Here is a 17,159-nt window from a genome sequence, read left to right on the forward strand (position 1 = left end):
TACTTCATTTAATTACTAATTCTTCGAGTCATTTGATGGAATTTTGAGGATCTTATATAGAGGATCATGTCTGTGAATAAAGGTAATTTGGCACCTTTCTTTCTTTATATCATTCTTTTATTTCTTTCTCTTGGCTGACTGCTCTGGCTGATGTTTCAAGTATCATATTGAACAGGAATGATGCTAGTGGACACCCTTGTTTTATTTCTCATTTTAGAGGCAAAGGTTTCATTCACTCCTCATTTAACATGATGGTGGCAGTAGTTTGGGCATAAATGACTTTTACCAGATTGAGATAAGATCCTTCTATATATTTTTTCTTCGGAGTTTTTTGTTTGTTTGTTTGTTTTTTGGTTTTTTTTCATGAATAAATGCTGGATTTTGTTAGAGACTTTTCTGAATCTATTAAGATGATTAGGGGCTGGGGATTTAGCTCAGCGGCATAATCGCCTGCCTTGCAAGCAGGCAGTCCTGAGTTTGATCCCCGGTACCGATAAAAACGAAAAAGACAAAAAAAAAAAAAAAAAAAAAAAAAGATGATCATGTGATTTTTTTTGTCCTTGCCTCTATTTACATAGTATATTGCATTTATTGATTTGCATATGTTGTATCATCCTCTTATCTCTGCAATGAAGTCTACTTGTTATGATATATGACCTTTTCTACAATTTGGTTCATTTTCTTTGCCAAGATCTTGTTGAGGACTTTTGCATCTATTTTCACTAGAAAATATGGCCTGTAGTTCTCTTTTTCGGTTGAATCTTTGTCTGGTTTTGGAATCAGGGTAATGCTAGCTTCCAAGAATGACTTCAGGAATACTCCTTCCCTTTTAACAGCATTAAACAGTTTGAGGAGTATTGGCATTAAGTCTTCCCTAATGTCCTTATACAATTCAGTGATAAATTCATCAGAGGTATTCCTTCATTGGTATTTTTTATTACTGCTTCAATTTCACTGCCTGTTATTGGACTATTCAAGGTTTTATATCTTCTGGTAATTCATATGTATCTAAGAATATATCCTTTTTTTTTTCAATTCTCCAGTTTATTGGAGTACAAGTTTTCAAAGCAGTTACTAATAATCTTCTGGCTTTTAACAATATTTTTGTACAGTTCCTTTTGGTACTGATTATGTTCTGGATTAAAATATTCATGCATGTTTCATAAGTTCCTTACTATTAATATCATTTCAAATGAAATATAAAAACCTTAAAATTACAGATAATCCTTTACCCTCCCTTTAAGTCTTAGTTGTATTTCAACTTGTTTTATTTTGGATTACATTTATATACCTTGAGGATTTTATCAGACAATATTCTAATTTTTTGCTTTTAACAGTCATATGTATTTCAAAGGCTTAAGAAAAAATAAATATTTCCCAATATATTTACCATTTTTCTCATCTTTTTCCTTTGTTAAATTTTTCAAGCTTTCTTCCAGTATAATTTCCTTCTGCTTAAAAAGATGGCCTTTTCAGAGTAAGTTTTCTGGCAATGTTTCCCTTAGTTTCTCTTTATTTTAGATTTTTTTATATTCATTGATGAACTGCACAGTCCTTTATCTTTTAATAAGGAATTCTGGATTTGTAATTTCTCTCTCTTTATATCTCTTTTTGCCCCACATGGTTTCTGATGAAAATTCTGAACATATCCATGTCATTTCTTCCCATATGTAAAAGGTCATTTTTCTTTCATATCTCTTTCAAGACCCTTTATTTCCATCAGTATAATTATGACATTTTGCATCTACACTTTTGGGTTTCACAGAATATATTAAATCTGTAAATTTGTTTTCCACTAAATGTGTCATGTATTAGACCACTATTTCTTCAAGTAGCTTTTCTTTAACAATCCTTTTGCTCTTTGTCTTGGGATTCTAATGGCAGAATGTTAAACATGTAGATATTGTCCCAAAAGTCACTACTATGTTCATTTATTTTCAAGTTGTCTTACTCTTCTTCAAATTAGATGATATATGCTAATCTAACTTTAGTTTTCATATTCTTCATCTACAAGAGCCTCGAGATTATCTTTATAGCTGAGTAGCTTTCCATTGTATAAATGTGCCATATCATTCTTATCCATTCTGCAGTTGATGGGCAAGCTACCCCTGCCTTTTCCTTATTCTCTCTCACATGGAGCATTGCTTTTTCTTCTTCGACTTTCAGTCTAGAAATTTCCTTTCGAGTTAAATGTGTTTCTTGTAAAAAGCATATTGATAAATCTTGTCTCCTGATCCACTCTGCCTGTGTTTCTTTTCATTGGTGAATTGAGGCCAGTTACGTTAATCACTATGGCCAACATGTACTAGCTCATCTCCAGCTTGCCATTTTCCTGCTGTTGGCTCCCTACTTTTCCCCTCTTCTCAACTGTTTGCCCTGCTCAATGATCCCTCTCTGCCGCTGCTCCTGGTACCATGGTCATTTTTATCTCTCTCTAGAATGTCCTTTAGTATTCTTTGTAGGGCTTGTTTCATGGTCACGAATTCCTTCAGTTTTTCTTTGTCATGGAAGTATCTTGTTTCTCTATCAGTTTTGAAAGTTTTTCAGGGTACCCCAATCTGGTCTGGAAATTGTTTTCTTTCAGGATTTGAAATACTTCACTCCAAGCTCTTCTTGACTTGATAGTTTGTGTTAAGAAGTCTGTCATGATTCTATTGGGTTTTCCTTTATAGGTGATCTTCATAGGTTTTTTCTAATAGTCTTTAATATTCTGTTCTTGGAGAATTTCTGGGATCTTGATTATTATATGTCTGGGTGTAGGTTATTTTGGTTATGGCTAGGTGGAGTTCATGCTTCACTTATCTGTATGCCAGATCTTTTCTCCATGCTTGTGAAGTTTTCTGCAATTTCTTCTGTAAATAGACTTAGTATTTCATTTGTATTGCCACTTGCTTTTTCACTGACACTTATCATGCTTAAATTATTTTTCTTTGTGTCATCTTACAGGCACTGAATTATTTCCCAGTTTCTTGTTATTTTTAAAGGATCTTTCCTTTGGCAATCACTAGCTGCAAACCTGTCTTTAAGCTCTGAAAGTTTATCTTTAGTTTCTTTCAAGTGATTTTGTGAGCTTTCAATGGAGTTTTTAATTTCTTGATGTTGCTTTGAATCTGGTTCCTGCATTCTGTATCTCTCTTACATTGTTAATCCAAGGTTTGCCTCTTTTTCCTATGCTGCTCTATTTTTTAACCTTGTCTTCTTTAGACATGCTAAACAATTCTTTTATTATGTTTTTCATTTCTTCTTTTACCTGAAATAGCATTGCTGATCTAATTTCTTTTATTGTTTCATGAACTTGTTTCTTTACTTCAGTTGCCATCACTTCAGAGTCTTCAGGTGTGTCTCTTCTGAGCTCTTCCATATTTATATCTTCTAGACTGGCTCTGCATAGTTTGGAGGGCAGAAACTGCCTTTTGCTTCTTTGTCTAGACATTTTCTTGAGTTCATTCAGACAAGCAGGTTGTGGGGTCCCAGTTACTTCCCTTGTTGACTGTCTACCCAGAGGATAGGGGAATGTGTCAGACACCTGGGTTTCTCCTATGCTAGGTTCCCAGGGGTGCAGGGCTGGATTCTCCAGGCAGGTACTCTAAGGCTCCCCTGATGGTGGCAGGTGCACAGTAGCTTGGCTGGCTGGTTCTCCCCAACAGAACTGGCTACTGATCCCTGATGGCTGCTGGTAGGCTCATAGGGGTGTCTAGGTTCACTTTGTTCTTCACAGTTTTGTGCTAGTGTCTGTGTCGCGTTCCAGAGATGTGTTGGTTATGGACCTGATCTTGTCATCTGTGTCTGTGCATCGGGCTGTTATCCTATGTCTTGAGGTTCCCTTCAGTCTTATATTATTACAGTCACTCTGCCCTCCGGGATGTAATGGGTGAAGCCCAGATCACAAACTCACTGACTTCAAGGGGGACAGAACAGAAGGGCCTAGAGCATGAACTCTGTTCTCCAGCTGGCCTGCCCTCCAGGATGAAATGCTGAAACGAATTTTTAAAAAGCATGTTTTCTGAATCAGTTGGATGAGTATTTCATCTTAATATTGTTAATGTATCTTTCAATATACAGTTTTCTAAGGACCAATATAGTCCTGGAATGAATCATATTTATTCATGAAGTCAACTTTTAATGTGTTACTAGAAACAGTTTGCTATTTTAAAAATTTATTATTTGTTCTTTTGAAATAACACAGTTTACTGTTCTAACAACTTTATATCATTAAGTGCATCAAGTATATTCACACTTTGTGCAATCATCTTTACTCAACAATCTTCAGAACTTTTCACCACCTCAAAATGAAAAATTGTTCTGCTAAATAATAGCTCTTCACTCCCATCTGCCACTTCCCTCTTAATCACTACTCTGTTTTATGTCTATGAATTTGACTAAGTTGTATACCTCATGTAAGTGGAATCTCACAATATTTATCTTGTTTTGCTTATCTCACACGATATTTTATCTTCAAGATTTTATTCATGATACCATATTTCATTACATTTTGAGTATCAGTAATACCCCATTATATATATATATATATATATATATATATATATATATCACAGTTTGTTTATTCATCTCTTGATGAACATGTGGGTTTTCCCCACATTTTAGCTATTGTGAGCCATGTTTTTATAAATTTTGGTGTTCAAGTCCCTGCATTTAATTCTACCATGTTCATACCTAGAAGACAAATCGCTAAATCATATAAAAATCATTTGTTTGAAGACTGTCCATACTGTTTTCCACAATGACTGCACAATTTGCATTCCCATCAACAATGCACAAAGGAATCCATTTTCTCATATAAGTGGAATCTCACTCTCACCAACACCTATTCTTTTCTTTTAATTATTTAATAGTAACCATCTTAATGAGCAAGGGTGTGTTATTATTATGGTTTTTATTTTCACATTCCTAACAATTAGCAACATTCAGCATCTGTTCTTGTGCTTATAGGCCTTTGGTATATCTTTTATTACTGAACTGTTTATTCAAGTTCTTAGCCTATTTTTAACAGATTTTTTGTTTATTTGTTGTTCAGTTGCAGAAATTCTTTCTGTAGACTAGCTATGAATCTCTTATCAGATGTACAATTTATATATATTTTCTCCCATTCTGTGAGTTGCCTTTTTACTCTCAGTAGTATCTTTTGATCCATAAAAGCTTTTAATTTAGAGCAAATCCAAGTTATCTAGTTTGTCTTTAATCATGTGAGGGCATAGTATCATATCCAAGAAATCTATGCCATGTTCAATATCATGCTTTCCCTCTGTGTTTTCTCTTAAGAACTTCTGAAATTTCATCTCTTATGTTAAGGCCTTTGATACATTTTGAGTTAATTCATATAAAATTAAGAGTCCAGCTATATTTTAAAATTTATTTTATTTTTAAAATTTTCTTAAATAAACCAGTTTTCCCAATGCCATTTATTGAAAAGACTATCCTTTCTCAATTGAGTGTACTTTGTACCCTTCTTAGCAATTGTTTGACCATATATGTAAGTTCATTTCTGAGCTCTTTATTGTATTGCATTGTCTATATGCAATATGACCACATGTGTATATTTATTTCTGAGCTGTCTATTCTTTTTGCATTGGTCAATATATTGGTCTGTATGCTAGAACCACATTGTTCTGATTACTGAAGCTTATATTATGTTTATTATATTTTATTTTAATATGCTAAAACACATAAAATAATATGTACCAATTTAACCACTTTAAGTGTATGATTCAGTAATATTAAATTTATTTTTATGCTAATATCACTGCTTTCTGATTACTTCAACTTTGTAATATATTTCACAATAAGGAAATGTGAGTCTAAATTTGTACCTTTTTGAAGCTTTATTAACTATTAGAAGTCTCCTGAGTTTACAAGTGACATTTAAGATAAATTTTTCTATTTCTTCAAAAATGTCATTGGAATTTTGATAAACTGCGATGAATCTGTAGGTTACTTTGGTTAATACTGACAATAATAATTCTTCAAACCTTTAAACAGGCCATATCTTTCCATCTATTCATGTCTTCTGAATTTTTTCAGCAACATTTTGTTGTTTTGAGTGTACAAGTGTTTAAGTTCCTTTAAGTTTATTATTATTATTTCTTCTTTTTCTATCATTATAATTGAAATTGTTTTCACAATTTCCTTTTTAGCTTATTCATTAACACACAGAAATGCAACCAATTTTCAGAATTGATTTTAAGTCCTACAGCTTTGTAGCATCAGCTATACTAGATTAAACATGATAATTTTACTACATTTAATAGACATTTAAGGACATATTATATCTTGATGAAGACTGACAATAAATTTGATCATAAGCGTATTGCACATGTAGTAGGGCCTCAAAATTAAGAAGTAATCAGCTATACAATACCTCATCAACTATCAATTATGTTTGCCTTAAAAGTAGTGTAGTTTGTGTGGGGGGGGTTTAGCGCAGCGGTGTGAGTCCCTGTTTGATAAACAAGAGGTCGTGGATTTGATCCCTGGTACCAAAAAAAAAAAAAAAAACAAATAAATAAAAGAAAAAGCAGTACAGTTTGATTAATTCTGATTCTAGATCATGAAACATCAGTAAATCATCCTACATCTTGACATTTTCTTTAGCCTTTTCTTAAAGAAACCAAAAATGTCCATTGAAAGATGCTACACATGTTTCCAAAGTATTTCAACCAACTTCTCCTTCCTTTCCTGTACTACTCTAAGAAAATAAATTTCTACATTGGTATTTACATATTTATGGTTACCAAATTTGCATAAGGGCAAAGCCTAGTTCCCATTAACAATCCTAATAGGCTAGATTATTTTACTATTCTATGTATGATGTAGCGACTCAGATAGAAACATGTAAGAATTGCATTCTTTATTACTTGAGTCAGGTGCTAGATCTTGGATCCCGATGCCATTGAAGGAACTGTAGGCCTAAGGATACTCCAATGTGAAAACCTTAGCACTAAAAAAAAATTAAAAATAAATAAGTAAATAAATAAAAAGAAAACCTTAGCACTACAGAATATACCTTAGATTGTAATTATTACATTCATTATGAATGCTAGTTATTAATAACTATTTAGTTGAAGTGTCCTATCAGAGATTTTTTTCTATCAACTTTAACACTACCTCACAAACACAATTCCACAACAGACACTATTCTCAATATGGCAGCAAGAATTTAGTTGTTAGTGGGAAGAAGACAAAAAGTGTTTGTCACTAATTAATCTTTATTTCTAGTATTTAAAAGTATTTAGCACATCGTAAGCAAAAAAAAAAGACATAGTATAAATTAAAGAATAAATGTGTAACATAAAATAATATATGTGAGAAGAAATTCTAGTGTTCTGCTTCCTTCAAATTTTTTATGGTTCTTCATTTTTTCATACAGCAACAGATGAACTAGAAACAGTTGTCACAATAAACTTTCATAAAACTTAGAGGTCTAGTCAAATATTTAAAACAAAGCAATACTTGATGAAGAAAGAAACCACTACTTTGCAGTAAGAGAACATTTTGTCATTTTAAGTTGTTGATTGCCATACCTAAGCTTCCAGATCTGTAACTAATTTGGGGATTGAATCCTGAACTCCTAGTGCAAGTTAGTAACGCTGGAACTTTTTTTTGTAGTTCTGTATTATGTGTAACCTTACACTGCTTTGTTTTGTTTTGTGTTTTTCTTTTTCCTCTTAAATAAAAAAAAAAAAAAAACAAAGAAACATACTTGTTTTAGATATCACTGGTGACTCTCTAAAGGACTGGCTCAATAACTTGGCTCTGTTTTGTCTGTCTCAGAGCATTCTCAGAGCTTAGGTGATATTCTAGGTGGGTTTACAAAAAGAATTTAAAGGCACAAGTAATGTTTACAGCAGTCTGGTACAAGAGACAACACATCAGATCAGTAACAGACAGACTGAAAGGCCTAGAATTGAAGAGAGTGATAAAGGAGATTTGCAGGAAAACAAGTATTTGAAAGATACTTACATATAACGGGAATGGAAAAAGGTAAGCACATGGCCAGGGTTATAAGTCATTCTATGATGAAACTGAGAAAACACTTGCACTGACCATCTGTGCAAACATAAAGTTCAGGCCAAGGTACAGTGATAAACAACCTCACTAAGCACTGAGAGAGGTCCCGAAACAGTCAATCTGAAAAGTCCAAAAAATTTATTCCTTCTTTCTTTGCCTACAGGTATTTTTGAAATATCTGTCAATACACTAGATGACCACAGATGATATTTCAGTAGTCACACAAGAAAAAAGAAAATAAGTATTACAAAATAGCTTAGAAAAATCACTAAATAGGTAAATGAAAACAACTCACAACACATAGCAAGAAACGCTAGGAAGAGAAGGGAATCTGGTTTGTAAGGTCACTACATTATAATATTCAAAACGTTCCAGTTTCACCAACATTACAATCCATGCAAACAAACAAGAAAATATGACACATTTCTAAGGAAAAAAAGTACTAGGGACTAATCACCAAGAAGCCCAAATATTGGATTTAGTGAAGACTTTATTTGCATATTTATTTATTTATTTTGGTACCAAGGATTGAACTCACAACTGCACGCTTACAGGGCAGGCACTTGTGCTGCTGAGTTAAATCCCCGGCTAGTAAAGGCTTTACCTCAACTGTCCTGTCTTAGTTACTTTTCTGTTTGCTAAGGTAAAATACTTGATGCCCACAGTTAAAGGAGGAAAAGTTTATTTTAGCTTATAGTTATAGAGGTTTTAGTCCATAGGCAACTGACTATAGGTCAGGGCAGCATGGCAGAGGGACATCACAGAGGAGAAAGAGTCCATGGCATGGCAAGCAGAAGGCAACAGCAGAAAGCAGGTAGTAAGGAAGAAGCAACAATGACAGCACTGTTCTTTCTGTCTCTGTTTTTTGTCCAGGGTATCCACCCTGAGTGTGGGTGGCATTCACGCTCTTAACCCCAGCATTGTGCCATGACTCAATCGCTTCATCTCAGCATTACAGCTCCTAGATCCAGCCATGTCTGAAAAGTTCCACCTATGATCACATAAAGTTTTGGAGAACATCCAACTACAAGTCCTAACATGTCATTCATATATACGTTCTTTTTGAGACAGAGTCTTACTGTGCAATTCAGGCTGGTCTGGAGCTCACTTTGTAGCCCAGGCTAGTCTCAAACTTGAAACAAGTTTGCTTCAAAACTTCAAAACTCTTGCTTCAAAATCCTGAGTACTGGAATTACAGGCATGTTCCACCACACCCAGTACTTGCCTACATATGTTTAAAGAGATACAAAAAAACATGGATGAAAAACTAGAGGAAACCAAGACCATGATGTCCTAATAAATAGAGAGTATCAAATAGAGTATCATTAAAAGGATAGAATTATTAAAAGCAATCAAATAGAAATTTGAGTGCTGAACAGTACATGAACTGAAATTTTAAAATTCACTACAGGGATTTAACAACAGAGTTGAACAAAAAGTACAGAACATAAGAATAGGAATAATTGTGATTTATGCAGTGTGAGGAGCAAAATGAAAAAATGAAAAATAATGTGGAAAAATAAACAGCGGGTAATATATCTGTGAGATACTATCAAATGTATCAACATATGTAACATGGGATTCCCAAGAGAAGAGACAAAAAAAGAGGTTGGAGGGATAAAAACATAATTGCCAAAACTTTCTAACTTTGAGGAAAAATAGGAATTCACACATTCAAGAGGCTCAATGAAATCTAAGTAGGAATTCTTCAAGGGCCATAGTAAAACACATGGCAGGAAGAGGGGTAGCTCATAACAGAGTAATGCTTAGCACGCATGAAGCACCAGCTAGAGAAAAAAGACACATTAAAATCAAACTGTTGAAAGACACAGAATACTGAAAGCGACCAAAAATAACCATCTCATCTGTCATACAAAGACCTTCAATAAGATTGATGATGAATTTTTCTTCAAAAATCATAGAGACCAGGAAGTGGTAGATAATGTATTTAAAGTGCTGAAAGATAGGCCGGGGAGTTTAGCTTAGTGGCACAAGTGCCTGCCTGGCAAGTGAGAGGTCATGAGTTAGATTCCCAACACCAAGAATAATAATAATAAAATATAATTATGTATGGGGGAAAGAAGAAAAATAGGCAAGTGAATAACCAGTATTCTATAAATATATAAATTAATCACAAATGAAGTTGATAACAAGAAATTATGGTATATAAAACAATGAAAGTCCTTTTAAAAATATAATTACTTTAAATGTAGATGGATTATACTCCTTAATTATAATTTAGAGACTAGTAGAATAGATAAAACTGCACCATCCAACTATAGGCTGTCAAGAAGAAACTCACTTTCTATTACAAGTCACATACATATTGATAGTGAATGGATGTTTCATGCAAAGAGTAACCAGAAGAACTAAATTACAGTATCAGACAAAATGGAACTTAAGACAAAAATTGTAATGAAAAACAAAGAAGGACATTGTACACTGTTAAATGGGTAAAGCCTTGAGGAAAGTATAAATGCTAAAAACGTATATACATCTAATAACAGATCAAAAACTATAGGGAATGAAAACTTAAAGAATTGAATTAAAACACTTATCTAGGGGGCTGGGGATTTAGCTCAGCGGCATAAGCACCTGCCTTGCAAGCAGGCAGTCGTGAGTTTGATCCCTGGTACAGATAAAAATGAAAAAGACAAAAAAACAAAACAACAACAACAAAAAAAAACACTTATCTATAATAATACTAGAAGACATCAATACTCCATTTTAGATAATATATAGATCAACCAAACATAAAATCAACAAAGAGGTAGAAGAATTTAAAATACTATAAAGGAACTCATTCCAATAAAAATAGAAGATATTCCATCCAATTACAAGAGGCATTTTTTTCTCAAATGTACTTGGAAGATTCCCTCAAATTGTCCATATGTTGAGCCAGTAAACAAGCATCACTAAATAAAAAAATCTAGTATACAAAATATCTTCTCCACATGCAATGAAGCCAGAAATCAACATTAAAAAAAAACAAATTAATAAATATATCGAAATTAGCCAGTACAAATTAGCCAGTGAGTGAAAGAAAACATTACAAATGAAACAAAAAAAATTAAAAAATAAAAAGAGTAAGAACATATCAACACCTCCCTGGCAAGCACAAGGTCATGAGTTCGATCCCCATTACCAAAAAAAAAAAAAAAAAAAGAGCATATCAAAAACAATGGAATAGAGAAGAATCTTTACTCAGAGGGAAATATATAGCTTTAAACAACTACATTTAAAAATAAGAAAATAGTTATGGGGTGCATCTCACTGGAAAAGCAGATGCTTCGCATGTGTGAGGCCCTGAATAAAATCCCCAGTCACACACACACACACACACACAGTAAAAAAGATCCCAAATAAATAACCTAACTTCTTACCTTAAAAAAACAGAAAAGAACAAATAACCAAATTAGTGCAAGAACTGAAAAAACACAGGTAATCAAAATAGAAAAGTAAAATTAAAAGATGATCCTTTGAACAGATCAAAATGTTTACAAACATTTTAATCAGAGTGACTAAGAAAAAATGAGAGGACACAAATTACTAAAGTGAGAAAGAAAGGTGGAGTATTCCTACTGATCTTACAGAAATTGAAAAGAGTAGAGCATAATGCAATGAACAATTGCACTCCAGCAAATTAGATAACCTAGATGAAACAGACAAATTTCTGGAAACACACAAGGTACCAAAAGTGACTCAAAAAGAAGTAGAGAATCCAAAAATACCTATAACAAGTAAAAGATTGAATCAGTAATCAAAGACTTTCCTATATGGAAAGCACAAGATCTGGTAGCTTTATTGGTGAAGTTTTTAGAAGAGCTAACACTAATATTTGTCAAACTACATAATATAAGGCCAGAATTATCCAAACACTAAAGCTAAGATATAACCAGAAAATTATAGATCAATATCATTTAAGAATGTGGACGAAAAAGTCTCAAAAAATGCCAGACTAAATTCAGCACTATAGTATGTGCTGTGTCTAAGCGATTTATCTCAAGAATGCAAGAGAGATTCAACATACAAAAATCAATAAATGGAATGTGTTGTATTAATAAAATGAAAGTAAGCAAATATGATCACATCAGTTGGTGCAGAAAAAAGTATTTAACAAAATCTATCACTCTTGTATGATTAAAAAATCTCAGCAAACTAGAGATAAAATTCTTCCTTAATATAATAGAAGGCAGTTATGAAAAACCCACAGCTCCTGTCACATTCAGCAGTAAAAATTGAAAAATTTCCCTCTAAAATGGGGGGGGGGATGTCCACTTTTATTCAATAATGCACCAGAAAAGAAGTAAAATTATATCTTTATTCCCAGATGACATGATGTTATATATGGAAAATACCAAAGAATGAACTATACTTCTGTTTCTCTGTCTCTGCCTCTCTTTCTCTCCGTCTCTTTTTCACACACACACACACACACACACACTACATAGTATAATAAATAGAATTAGCAAAGTTGCAAGATTCAAGATAAATAACATGATTCTGTAATCCTAGCACTTGGGAGGCTGAGACAGGAGGACCATTACAAATTCAAGACCAGCCTGGGCTACAAAGTAAGGCCAAGACTAGCCTGAACTGCATAGTGAGATCCTGTCTCAAAAAGAGAAAAAAATTTTAATAAATAAAAAAGAAAGAAAGAAAAAGATAAATATATAAAAATCAACTTTAGTTTTATTCATAGCAATAAATAATCCATCATAAGAGCATCCCAAAATCTCAACTGGTCACAAGATCAACAACAGAACGGATTTTAAGTACAAATAAATACTACAAAATGGATAAAGCTCAAAATCATTTTACGTGAAAGAAATCAACAGAAGATTATGAACTCTATTATTACATGAAATGCTCAAATTAGACAAACCCATAACAACAGAAAGCAGATTAGAGATTGCTCAGGACTGGGGGAACACGTTTGAGGCTGTGAGGTAACTCCTTAATGAGTCCTGATTTCCTTTCAGAGTGATGAAATGTTTTAGAACTAGAGAGAGGTAGTGGTTTTACAATATTGTAAATGTACTAAACACCATTGGATTGTAAACTTTAAAGTGATTAATTCTGTGATATGTAAAGTTTGCCTCAATACAAATTTATGTAACATTGAAGGTATAGAAAATAATGCTAGTGAAATCTCGCTTTCTTTAGAAAGTTTACATTGAAAGGAAAAGATAAACAATAAAATATAAAAGTATAGTCAGTATGATTTGAATAACATGGATTTATCTTATTTTTGTTCTCTTTCAGATTATGTCTGGCCACTACCTAGATATTTGTGCCCCGTCTGGATTTCTTTAGATGTTTTATTTTCAACGGCGTCCATCATGCACCTCTGTGCCATATCGCTGGATCGGTATGTAGCAATACGTAATCCTATTGAGCATAGCCGTTTCAATTCGCGGACTAAGGCCATCATGAAGATTGCTATCGTTTGGGCAATTTCTATAGGTAAATATAACTTTGGGCCATTAGAATTGCAGCGGCTATGCTCAATACCTTCGGATTATGTACTGTGAACAACGTACAGACTTCGACTGGTAACGTTTGCGTTTAATCGGAATTCTTGTGTTTAGTAATTATTCTTAACCTATTTACCTGATATTTAGGTTAACAATAATGAATGGAATGGAATGGATATGAATCTATAGATATAAAGTTTACATTTATGCTGCTAACATGTTTTGGGGATTAGTATGCCAGTGAATTCTGCAACACAGATACAAAACCTTTGAGACAGTTAAAATCTTTGAAGATTGTACAAAGATTATGCTAAAGTCTAAATTTAAATTAACTCCAAGTCTTTTTCAATGGAAAATTAATAATGTAACCTGAATCTTCGTGAAGCGTATATGATTAATTTTATTAAACCAAAATATGTTATTGTCTTCTAAAAGTTCAAGTATGCTATTGAGCCACTTCAGATCCTGTGCTTTCAAGTCCAGAATTACTATATGATTTTGTAACTTGTATATCTGTTAATATTCTTGATTTAATGAGATAACATCGTGTCTAGAGATACTTTATTTATTTGAACATGCTTTAAATATTTTATTATTTCAAGTCTCATCTATGAAATCTGTTGTCAATATGACATTTTACCACTGCCATTTTGCTACTTATTTTCAAGATTTTTTTTGTTTTTGTTTTTGTTTTGTGCAGTTCCTCTTTCCCCATCTTTTATAGTCTTCCTTTGTGGCTTTATAATCTACAACAGAAGTAAACTTGCTTTTTTGCTTATTATTTTCTGTATCTTCATTATATTTCTTTATTATTATCATAAGGCTTACAAGAACCATCTTTTGCTTTTAACAAGCTATTTTTAAATGACAGTGTGTTAGTATTGCATTGCTATGACAAAATATGTGACAACAACAACAACTTGGAAACTTTATATTGACTCATAGTTTAGAAGTTTTAGTGCACAGCTTCTTAGCACACCTCAGTGGATTTCACCTTCAGACTTTAGGAGTTCTTTTTGATCAGAGCGTTTGTGGCTCCAGTCACTGTAGAAGACCTACGTTGATGCTTTGTAAGCAACTGTTACTGTTTTCTGCAGCTGCTTTAGGGATATCCATCTAGAAGCTGGACCTCAGCCTTCCCCTTGACTGTGTCTGTCGGGGGTAGGTTCAACAGCTGCTATGTCCTTCTTTTTCTTTAAACAGCAGTCTTCTACGGTTTGTGTGGAAATGGTTTATATCCAGAGTTGAGCTTAGTCCGCTCAGCTGAGCTTAGTGTTTGTTTACAGGGCTCAGCCATCTGCACCATGCTGTGGCTTTTTCTCTTACCTTTAGCCCCTCAGAGGGAGAGTACCCTTCCTCTCTCTCCAGGTTCTGCGGTAGTCTTTTTCCTTAGCTCTGATATTCTCCCATCTCTAGATTTCACCAACTTTCCTTTGCTCTGCTATCAATTTGCAGTGCTCACCCACACTCACACACTTCTTCAAGCAGTTATACAGCTGTTGCCTTGTTTCTCTCTCAAGAGAAGACCAGACTGGCTGTAGGTGCCTCCATTCTGCCGTCTAACTGATATTTTATATTTTTTCACTCCTTTTAACTTTACTGTTAACTTTAAATATCTAAGCCAAAAAGCATATTCTAAATGATCTTGAAAAATATGTGGATTATTTCCAGATATCTTTTCCTATATGTTTCTAACAAAATTCTACAGTGATAAGAGGACAGACCCTACAATTTCAACCCCTTTATACCATGAAACTTTGACATTTCTTTTATATCTCAGCACATATCCCAGTATTTCCTGTTAATATTCCATGAATATTTGAATAAAATTTCTATTCTGATTATATTTTGCGGTTGTGTGCAGTGTTTTATAAATGTTAATCATATTGAACTCTCCTGCACAATTCAGGATGACTAAACACTACATTTTGTCTCTTCATTTTATTAATTTCTTAGAACCGAATATTGAAAACTACAAGTATGAATGCTATTATCTATTTCTTCTTTCAAGTCTGTCAGGTTTTGCTTCTTGTATGTATGCAGAACTGTTATTAGGAACAAATATGTATTTTTAGTTATTATATTATTCTCCAATATTAGTCTACAATAATGAAACATGTCTTTGTCTCTGATAATACTTATACTATTGAGTGTATTTTACCTAAAATTAATATACTTACTATAAAATTCTTATGCATATCAATTTCCAGTAATATGCAGTCAATTCCTTATTTTCAAGCTGTATTTGTAGTTAAAATGTATCTCACGTAAGCAGCATATAATTGAATTATTTTTCTACTGGCAACTGCAAGCCTAACAATGTACATCTTACCAGAATTAGTTTCAGATAAACATTAAGTGGGCATTCCTATATAGTTCTATTTCCCTTTCCTCTTTTTGCAGTATTTTGTATATACCACACCAGTAAATTTTGCATACACAACTTTGTCTTTTTTTTCCTTATTTCTATTATTTTTGGGGAGTGGTGGGGATCATACCCAGGGCCTCCCTTATGCTAGGCAGGCTACAACCCAAACCCCAATAATACTTTGTTGTAATTATTATTTTATGTGATTTTACATCTTCTAAAGAAGCTTAGAAAAGGAACACTAAACGTTTTACATTTATAGCTTTTGTTATGTAAATTTACCATGCTTTCAATTTCTCTTCATTTTTTCCTCTGGATTGAAGTTACTATCTAGAATCGTCTTCTTACTCCATTATAGCTAGGGTTTCAGTGTTGTCATTGACAAATACATTACATTTCTATATCATATGTGGCCAGTTATAACATATATTATTTTCTTTTGTCTTTTCATTGTTTCTCTTTTTTCTCTTTCTTTTTTTAAGGCAAGGTCTTACCGTGCTGTCCAAACTGGCTTTGAATTTGTGATCCTCCTTCTCTACTTCCCAAGTAACTAGGATGACTGGCATGTGCCACTGCACTCAATATCACACATATTACGCCTTCTTTTTACAACAGTTGAGAGACTAGAAATATGTACACTTTTCCTTTTTTATAACAAGTATTTATAGATGTTCTCTGTATTTTTGAAGATGAATGTTACCATCTGGGATTACTTATTTTCACCCTGAAGAACTTCTCTTGGTAGTTCTATCAAGGTGATCTGCTAACAAAATATCTCTTAGGAATATCTAGGTTCTTTTCAGTTTTAAAAGACAACTTTGCTAGATACAGGATTTTTGACATTGAATTTTTCTTTACTCTAGATATTTTTAATGCTATCCCATTGCTTCTTACCCTTTGTTATTTTCAATTAAATTGTAGCTATTTGGGGCTCATTTCCAGAATAGTCAACTAATTCAACAATAATAGCAAAAATCTTTTTTAAATGGGCAAATGATTTGGACACAAATTTCTGAAAAGAAGATAGGAAAACAGCCATCAAATATACGAAATAGAATGGCTAGTATAAAATAAGACAATGACAAATGGTGACAATAAATGAAGTAGAGAAAAGAGTTCGTATACACTATTGGTCAGAATATAAATTATCACAGCCATTATGGAAAATAATACAGAGGTTTCTCATAAAACTGAAAATAAAGCTATTATAAGATCCTATTATCTTACTGCTTGGCATATATCTTAAAAATGAAATGATTACACCAAAGAGATAACATGCTCATCCATAT

The 17,159-nt window shown here is 33.1% G+C and overlaps 1 protein-coding gene across 2 annotated transcripts in view; it reads left to right on the forward strand.

Moving 5' to 3' along the window:
- The window catches only part of Htr2c (5-hydroxytryptamine receptor 2C), a 238,380-nt gene that overhangs the window by 200,866 nt on the left and 20,355 nt on the right, over positions 1 to 17,159 (forward strand). Inside the window, exon 5 of one of the 2 annotated variants that reach the window (XM_003467625.5) lies at positions 13,291 to 13,491. In XM_003467625.5, coding sequence (XP_003467673.1) covers positions 13,291 to 13,491 — 201 coding nt within the window. The remainder of the gene's footprint in view (positions 1 to 13,290; positions 13,492 to 17,159) is intronic. The other variant, XM_063246297.1, reaches the window with a different exon arrangement.

This window comes from Cavia porcellus, unplaced genomic scaffold (assembly GCF_034190915.1).
Source record: "Cavia porcellus strain 051 isolate PalLab524CR breed Dunkin Hartley unplaced genomic scaffold, mCavPor4.1 scaffold_3, whole genome shotgun sequence".
NCBI classification, from domain to species: Eukaryota; Metazoa; Chordata; class Mammalia; order Rodentia; family Caviidae; genus Cavia; species Cavia porcellus.